Here is a 9,762-nt window from a genome sequence, read left to right as displayed (position 1 = left end):
TAAACTGTAAAATGTACAGGTTGTATTTTTTACATAATTATTCTGGCAATCACAGCTGCCAGAGTAGTGTCAGTGTAAGACTGTCAATTAAAAAGATAATTACATCATATGGTGAGTAACAATCAAATTAATAAAATTTTTGGTTTGTCTCACAGTGGTTGCGTCACATTCCACTGGGTTTCAATGTCTCTGGCCATAATTGCCACATTTTTAGAATACTGTGTCAAGTTAAATGTAGTTTAAAGCTTAAAAATCAAATAAAAAAAAACTTGTCTCGAGACCCCTGCATTTCACTTCATCCAGCGATCAGTTTGTTGTCTGTACTTCTGCACTTGAACTTACTGCCCCCTGCAGATTGAGGCTCACAAAAACATGGAGGTGGAACTTCATGTTTGAACTGCTCTGTTGGAAGAAAAATCCCTTGTTTACGTAGCGTGATTAATTATGTTATTATTTTAGTAACTGATTGCACTGAATAACACATAAAATATTTACAGCCTTACTCAAATCCCTTTTGATAATAGTTATTAATACACGATTGGTTACATTTCTAAACCTTGTCTAACAGCAATCAATTTTATGTTTTCTGTTTGCAAATCTCGAATTTGGAATCTAAGTCAAGTCTCACATCAACTTGTTTACGAGTTTATTCTGCTTGAGTCGCAAATTCAAGTTTCTTTTCTTTTTGGAACACAAAAAGGGAAGTCTGAAATCATTGTAAACAGTAAAATCAAGACATATTTGAAAGTTTTTCCACATTTTCTGGAGCATGTCCAGAAAATTTCTCAATACCTCAACACTCATAACTCTGGCCAGAAACATAAGTAGCTGATTAGTTTGAAAAATAAATCAAATTGATTTATTTACATGCCAACCTTTAATAGATGTTCTAAACAATCCTTACTCACCAAATTTGATAAAAAACAATTTATCTCATTACCAAAACACACCTACCAATTTCACACCATGTTTCTTTAGACGAACCCAAACACATTTAAAAAGGTTAATGTGTAATTAGCATAATTGTCAATTAATTATTGTTCAAGTTTCTTGGCTGTGTTAATTAGGTATGTTAGGTATTTTTATGTGTTTCGGTAATGATAAAAAAGTTTTGGTAATGAGAATTCAATTCACGCTTTAGTTCAATACTATTAAAAAAACTGATAAGACCTTCAGTCCACCCTGAAGCACCTAAATCATTGTATGCACATTAGTGGCTGTTAATATAAATATGAGAGGATTTTGTCAACCTGATACCTGTTGAACATGTTACAACCAGATCACTTGGATAGCCTTTAGAAATTGTAATATCTCAAAGCACACAAGTTTTATAAAAAAACAAACTTGGTATGTTTACAGTAGAGAAGCTAATGACTTTTAATGAAAAGGTTAAATTACAGCACTATCTGAACTTTTTTACATTTAAATACAGATTACTGATACAATTTTCAAAGAAACAGGTCTTTCCACAGGGCCTAGTTAGGATGATGAGCGACATCGGAATGTTTTGCTAACAGTAAATAAGCTAATGACTCAGCAAAATAGTCAATTTATGTTTTTTCTTTATTTAAAAAAAAACAAAAAACATTTAGTATGACATGGATAAGTTTGATTTATTATTTGGTGTCACATATGGAGACATTGTTTAAATGAGAGTTTTATTGAAAAATATCAATTTATAAAAATGGGCAAGACAAAATACATGACTATGTATAATTGTATTCAAATTTTTTGGGTAAACATACATTATTGAAATTTCTTTAAGTTGTTTATTTTGATTATACTACATTTTCTAGTTCTAATTTTGAAGCTGGACACGTACCGGCAATGAGAATTTAACCAGGAAATGCTTTCAAAATCTAAAATAAAACATGACATCCTTTGTCATTTTTGCAGCACATGTATATCTATTGTATTTAATTATCAGAATATAATATTTATTGATTTTTAGATTGTTGAAATCCTCATCTAATCCTTTGCTAACAAAACTGTGAGAAAACTACAATTTGTTATGTGTAGGCAAACTATACATGAGTACACATTACATCACTCTAATAAACAAACTATTGAATTGACCTGTAAGCTGATCCTCATTTCAATTAGTTGTTCAATAGCATTATAATTTCTTAAATGGATTAGACTCTTAAATCATGATCAATGTCATTTAAGATCTTAAATTGGTCAAATTAAGTCTGGTGTCCCCCAAGATTCAGTATTGGGTCCTCTCTATTTTGAATTTACCTCTTGGTTAGCTTAGTTCATTTTGCCCAAGTTCTATTCATTGTAAGATGTTATAGTCTCTTGTTCTATTCATTATTTTAAAAGCCAAAAAACTGCGATAACTGTGCATGTCAAAATAAACTCGGACTGAATCAGCTCCCTTCAAAAAGTCACAAAACAAGCATGTGGATTGAACAGTATCAAACAAGCATGTTTAATTCACAATGACACATTTGACAGGAATATATCAAAAACATTGGGACACTTCAAATCCTCAGTGATTCAAACACTCTTGTCTGCACATATATACTGTGAGCTGTGAGTTTACAGACTTTTAAGGAAGTCACTAAACAACTAATAAAGATGCCTTTGTCATGTTTTTCATGAATTGCATATTTTTACCCACATATTAACAAATGCTAGTGTTTGCAGATATAAACTGTGTTGTGAAGAGCTGATTATCTATTGTCCAACGAAGGCCACTGAGAAGATTGTGCGATACCAAAAATCACGATCAACCCAAGCCTGTGTACTTCCCTGTGTGAAAGAATCTCCTTTGTCTTATGGTTTACAAAAGTTGCTTGGTTTCTCCCTCAAAGATTTCATTACAAACTATTATATTTGGTCATGCACAGTTGCCATATGAATGTTTGCAACAAGTCTGAAAAGTTCCATTCATTTTAAATAACTCGTGGAAAATCTCCCGTCGCCCTCCTGCAGTTTGACAACATATACACATTTTTCAGCATTTTCAACACTGGTTTTGATTGACAAAACAACAGAATGAACAAGGCATCAGTTTTTATGAAAACCAATAAGAGAGGGTTGTCTAATCCCTACCCTGATTAGATTCAGTGTTATAACAGCAGTTTGAATTATAGGCTTGAAGAACTGTTGACACATCTTCTGAGGTCTAATAAAAGAGATCATCTAAAAAGAGTGAAAGATTTAACAGCAATATTTAAAAACATCATATCTAAAAATACTCTGGGTTAAAGCATAGATCATTTGTGTGGAGAGGCAAAAAGAAAATCCACATTTTCTTTACCTTTAATATCATATAACCAAATCTAAATCTTACAAACAGCTCTTTGAAAAAAATAATAATACAAATAATTACCAATAACTTAAATACATAAATTACTACATCTCTCACAAAATTTTAATGTTGAATATGACTGAGAAAACAAATATGTGAAAGATAAAACGGAACAGATGGGTAGAAAATGTGGTCCAGCAGACAAACTTGGAAATTGCATGTCATTGCATTACATCAACAGGAATGAATGTCTGAAATCTTGTATGAAGAGAAGCTTTGGCACAAACACCAATTAGACGATGCGGTAAACACACATGCAGAAGGCCTGGCTCTCCCGTCTTTTCATATTGTCTTCGTTGAATTGGTGGCGTGGAGACAGGACAGTGTGTGTAATGATGAAAGTGTGTTTGGACCCTTCTCACAGCACTGTAGGAATCAGTCAGCTGATCCAAAACACACCGGTACCCTTAACCAAAACTATTATTTTCCATCTAAACTGCTATTTCACAGCGATGACTCCACTTCCTTGGTGATGATCACAGGCCCACTTGTGGTCTCCACAGACTCATTGATGACCTCTAGAGCAGAAGCTTCTCCTGGGACTATCGGGATTTTGGCCTCACTTGGTTTCTTTTGGTCCGGAGCACCATCAGGTTGCTTTACGGTATCAGCTGCGCCACAGCAGAGCTTTGGTGCGCACTGTGTTCGGCAGGACAGCTCGCAAAGTGACGCTCGAGACTCAGAGTTCATTGTGACAAATTCCGGTTGAATGGTCGTGGCGTGGATGCCCTCGTCATGGAAAAAGTCCTTGATGCGCTTAGCAACGTCCATATAGGAGGTGGGGTCGTGGCATTTGATGTGCGCTGTGGCAATAATTCGACTGCCCGCCAGCTGCCAGATATGCAGCTCATGCACCGCCAACACACCCTCCAGGTCCTGCAGCCGGGTGTTGAGCTGATGCATGTCGATCTGCTTGGGCACGGTTTGCAGCAGGATCAGCGCAGACTCTTTCAGCAGTGGGTAAGTGGTGTAGAGGAGGATACAGACCATGATGACACAAAGTGTGGGGTCAAGATAAAGCACCCAGCAAGGCCCTACTTTGAACATCGTGTGGTTGGTTCCTGCACTGCTGATATTCTCAACGGCATCCTGAAGGGAGGAGCCGAACGAGTGGTCTGCGCAATGGTTATCAGCACAAGGGTTCTCGCAGACCGTGCCGGGGGCACATGGCTTCCATACGAAGGTGAAAATGAGGGCGTTGACCACCACGATTACAGAGCCGAGAGCATCACCCAGGACGTGAAGGAAAACACCCCGCATGTTGAGCTGGGAGGACGAGTCGTGTCCTTTTTCAAGTTCTTCGTACGGAGCGTTCCCGTTAATCTGCAAATCAAGGCTGTTGCTAAGACACACCTCTGCAAGACAGAAAGAAAAGCACGTGTGACTCATCCTGCAAAGCCAAATACATCAACATGATGCAAGTCAATCTTTAAAGGTTTAATTCACCCAAAAATGAAAATTCTCTCATGATTTACTTACTTTTAAGCCAACCCAGATGTCTATGACTTTTCTTCAGAACAGAAATGAAGATTTTTATAAGAAGATTTCAGCTCTGTTTGTCCATACAATGCAAGTAAACGGATACCATGAGACTGCTGGCTGTTTGATGGTCCAAAAGGCATATTTAAGCAACATAAAAATAATCCACACGACTCCGGTTGATCAATTAATGTCTATTGAAGCAAACCGATAGGTTGGTGTAAGAAACAAAATGATAACTAAAACGTTTTGAAATTGTTGCTTTTGACCAGCACTGGATAGGCATTTGAAATGACCCAAACCTCGCATGACGTTCGATCCTCCGTTGTGCACAGTGTGCGCGTCCAACTTCTCGCATGAACGCGCCATTGGGCTTAAGCCACGCAATGCCAACATGATGAGTCGACTGCTGGCAGGAAGTGATTTTTTAAAGTGAATTAAGTTTTAATGATCAATTTATTTTTTACACAAACGCTGAAATGTGCTTATAAAAATTTTCATTTTTCAAGAAAGTCATACACATCTGGGATGGCTTAAAAGTAAATCATAAGAGAATTTCGAATTTTGGATGAACTAACCATTTAAATACCCATTGAATCTGGCAATCGAACCTTACTACAAAATAGCAAATCTCTTAGTTTTAAAATAAATTAACATACATTAAAGCAATAGAACACACAAAAATAAAACTTCGATAGCATTCCCACCCTTTCTGACTTATGAAATTCCATAACTTTTCCAGTCATTTGTAATTTCTGGAAATTTCAATTTCCGATTTTTTTAAAATCATGTTGATTCAGATGTATACTTTATTTGTGTGTGTTCTGGATCGGATTGCACTGCCTTGCAAAGTATACTTTTCTGTAATAATATGAATGCATTTGACGCATGCATACTACAACTTCTTTGTGATGCTCTTTTGGTAAAGATGCGCACAGACGAGGACTGTCCGCATGTTGATAAAATCGGCCATGCACAGACGGTGCCGATAATGAAACTTGCATCACCCATACAGTACTGTGGGTGGAGCAATCAACATGGACAACCAAAGTATAATTTGTCCTCAACTGAAAAAAATAAACTACTCAAAAGGCAGATTCACTCACAAACTGGATAGAACTATTGCTTGCGAGCAACTTCTACAAGCTCAGGAAGATTCAGAAAGCCGTTTTGAAAACCAAGTTTATTTCCGTTTGGTGACAGAGAAATAACACATTTCAGATTAACCAAGGTACAGTATATTTAAATGTGTATTTTCAGACCCTACAATACTGAAAATGTCTATAGGCGATATCACATTTGTTGTAACTTGTACTCTGAATTACTAAGTTATTTGCATTTTTGTTTTTATTATTTATAACTAAATTTTACTGTAAAGAAATAGTTCACCCAAAAATTTTAAGTCTCTCATAATTTTCTCACCCTCAAGCCATCCCAGATGTGTACGACTCTCTTTCATCTGCTGAACACAAGTAAAGCATTTCTCAGCTATTTTGGCCCAAACAATTCAAGTGAATGGGTGCCACAAGTTTGAAACACCAAAATTCACATAAAGGCAATGGGGCTGCGTGGTTTACTGGTACTAAAGAAGTATCGCAAAACTAGAATAATATAAACGGTATGATATCATCTTGTTGCTAATTTCAGTCACATATTACAGTATGCTGTCAATAGCAAAATTATATGAGATGTGATGAGATGAAATCAATGACAATTTGAAAATAAAATAAAAATCCTCTGGATATGGCCAAGTGTGATCATTAAACAGCAGAAGGATGTAGCTAATGTAATGAAATATTATACAGTCCCATGCGCTGCGCACTACAGAATGAACAAGAGGTGCCGCTCTGCTCCGTTATCTGCTTCACACACTGGTGCTTCATTTTCATGCAGTGTGTTTAGAGTATAAACGGCTGTTAACACTTAAATGAACTCCTCCGGTGCAGCTCAAAGATTTCAGCTGGAGTCGCAACGGAAGTATCCCAGCATTAATGGGAACTTAGATATATCTAATCCGTAAAAACAGGAACAACTCAAAGGTCTGTCAAAATAAAAGTCCCACTAAAATGAAAGCCCTCTTCAACTGGATGCGTGAAATTGAAGACAGAAAAATTTAACTACTGTATAAAAATTTTATATTCATAAAGTAGCAATAATACTCATAATAAATTAGATAATATTAAATGGTTGTTTTATTATTATTTGTAATCAATATCATAAATACAAGTGCTTTTCAGCATGTTGGGATTCAGTCAGAGCAGCCTTGTGCCACAGGTAATTAGATTTTTTATCATTAATGTTTTCATGAATACTGTTAAGCTCTGTTGTGCAGTATTTTATTTTACCAAAAGTAAAATTACAATTAAAAAAAATATAGATATATATTTATATTATTATATTTTTATTTGATTAAACACCATTTGATCATAACGTTTATTTAAAACATATAACATGGAATCCAGAAAAATTTTACCAGAAAACTGTGAGACTTTATGCATTTCTTTTAATCAAGTCATTTTCTGTGTAATTGCACCAAATATTTTTGTCTTTTTATTTGTGGATTATAGTCTCGATATACTACTGATACCGAGGTACCAGCGCTGTTATTGTACTGAAGCCAAAATTTTGGTATTGAAGCAACCCTAAAACGGAACATAAAAGTACTTCAGACGACTCTGGTGGTTAAATTAATATATTCTGAATATGAATATGAAGTGATATGATAGGTGAGAATCAGATCAATATTTAAGTCCTTTTATACTTTTTCTCCCTGCTTAGACAATCTCCACTTAAACTTTCTCCTGTTCTTGGGGATTCACACTCGTGCATATCGCCACCTACTGGGCAGGGAGGAAAATTTATAATAAATTACCTAAATATTGATGCATCTCAGCCACACCTTTCATATTGTATCTGAACACATGGACTTAACCACTGGAGTCTTATGGATAACTTTTATGCTGCCTTTATGTGGATTTCGGAGCTTCAAATTATTGGCACCCATTCACTTGCATTGTATAGACCTACAGAGCTGAAATATTCTCCTAAAATAATTAAAATTTGTGTTCTGCAGAAGAAAGTCATACACATCTGGAATGGCATGAGGGTGTGTAAATGATGGTTTGATGCAACACAAGTTGAACTCTATCATAAATGATGACTGACCTAGGCTATGCCACCTATGCAGTTTTTCACAGAACAGCTCTCAATACTAACAGTCAAATACACAGAAGTCTGAGGATGTGGCTACTATTCCAGACTTTGTCCATAATATAACAGATCTATAGCGAGTTGATCATTGATGCCTGGGGTGATGTAACCCAACTATTCATGTCTCATCTGGGCTGTTGTTTGTGTGAAATTCCTCTAGATAAGCACAGTTACTGGCTGTTTTAACTTGTATTCAGAACAATCTGTATTTTTCCTCAAGGAACCTATCAAGTAAAGGCACCACTATCAGATAAAACCTGATAAAAGGAAAGAAAGTGTTTGCACACACACAAAAAAATATATATATAGTATGTGATGATAGACTTTTAAGAAATGAATTGTCAGCTGACCAGAAGACTGCACTGGTTAGACTGGAGGCATTATTTGATAGTTGTTAATTCGGATAAAATTATAAATTAAGGGATGTCATAACACTTAAATGGGTTTTCAGTCTCTTGCAGTCATTTCAGTTAATTTTTGATGAAAATACCAGTTAATCAGTTGACTGTAGGAAGACTGGCCTGTTGTGGCTAACGGTAACTATGGTTACCACAGCACAATTTTGTCAGGGCCTGTTTTTAAAACATGTCCAACGAGAAACAAAAGTCATTTTAGGGCAGATTTGCACACGTTTCACAAGATCCTGTGCGCAAACAGTAAAGACACCCGCGCCATCACCACATATTTAATACATAATACACATTTAATCACGTGTGATATCATCAAGTCTATTAGGGATGACGAACTATATATTTCCATTATAAATCAGTCGGCTCAGGTTTCAGAAAACGGTCTTTAATTATAAATAAATTTACCAGCTCTCCTCCGGTCCGGATTAACGCCGTTCGGGCTGCTATTGTGATTCCCGACCAGGTTGTTGGTCTCGTCCCCCGCGGACCGGCTATCCTCCAGCGTCGTCTTGTGTTTTTTGTGTCCCCCGTGGCTATGGCCATGTCCTCCGTGTGAATGGCCGTGTCCACCGCCTCCAGCGTGCCCGTGGAAGAGACAGAGCCCAAGCAGGTTGACCACCAGCCCGGCGGCGCCCACCCCGATCACCACCCAGGGCTTCTCGATCTCATGCGGCTCCGTGAAGCGCTCGATGGCCTCCAGAATGATGGTGAAACAGAGCGCGGTGAGGAACACGGCGTTGACCAGCGCGCCCATCACCTCGGCCCGGATCCAGCCGAACGTGTTCTTGTTGGTAGATTGGGTCTGCTCGGCGAAGCGTACCGCCACCAGAGCCACGACCAGCGCGATCACGTCCGATAACATATGAAATGAGTCCGACAGCATCGCTAGCGACGACGTGACCCGGCTCACCACAACCTCCACGATAAAGAACCCGAAGGTGAGCGACAGCATGCATAGCAGGCGGACCCGGTTCGGCGTGCAGGCCATGATTCCAGCGTAAAGCGAACACAAAACAATGAAGCTTTATCTAAACACCGTTATCCGTGGGCTAAAATCTCATGTCTGGACTCGTTCCGACCGATAGACCGTAAGCAATGCGTCGATCCGTGTTAAATGAGCGCTGGGCACCGGAGAATAGTCCGGTTATACTGACCCGCAACTCCAGATGGATGAAACTTTGCACCCGGACCGGCGAACTTTCCACACGGAACTCGCTCGGCATCAGGCCACGCCCCTCCTCGACCGTGATTGGTTAAATTAGGGATCGAGGAAAACTCCATCACTTGATTTTTTTCCAGCATCTCCCTTAACACTGAACAGCAGTTTGTTTTTGAACTTGTACT

The 9,762-nt window shown here is 37.8% G+C and overlaps 1 protein-coding gene across 1 annotated transcript; it reads right to left on the bottom strand.

Annotated features, from left to right (window-relative positions):
- Positions 1–2,185: 2,185 nt before the first annotated feature.
- Positions 2,186–9,638, bottom strand: LOC127624154 (zinc transporter 1-like). The gene is made up of 2 exons (XM_052098837.1): positions 8,824–9,638; positions 2,186–4,674 (listed from the first exon to the last, which is right to left on the bottom strand). The coding sequence occupies exons 1-2, from the start codon at positions 9,404–9,406 to the stop codon at positions 3,764–3,766; spliced, it is 1,494 nt and encodes a 497-aa protein (XP_051954797.1). The 5' UTR covers positions 9,407–9,638; the 3' UTR covers positions 2,186–3,763.
- Positions 9,639–9,762: the final 124 nt, after the last annotated feature.

Source organism: Xyrauchen texanus, chromosome 30 (assembly GCF_025860055.1).
Source record: "Xyrauchen texanus isolate HMW12.3.18 chromosome 30, RBS_HiC_50CHRs, whole genome shotgun sequence".
Classification (NCBI taxonomy): Eukaryota; Metazoa; Chordata; class Actinopteri; order Cypriniformes; family Catostomidae; genus Xyrauchen; species Xyrauchen texanus.
Note: the sequence above shows the minus strand (reverse complement) of the source record. Positions and strands in the feature narration are given on the sequence as shown.

Coding starts and splice junctions, on each gene's coding strand:
- LOC127624154 (XM_052098837.1), bottom strand. CDS start 9,406: ATGGCCTGCACGCCGAACCGGGTCCGCCTGCTATGCATGCTGTCGCTC. Junction 4,675..8,823: donor TCCGGACCGGAGGAGAGCTG/GTAAATTTATTT, acceptor TCTGTCTTGCAG/AGGTGTGTCTTAGCAACAGC.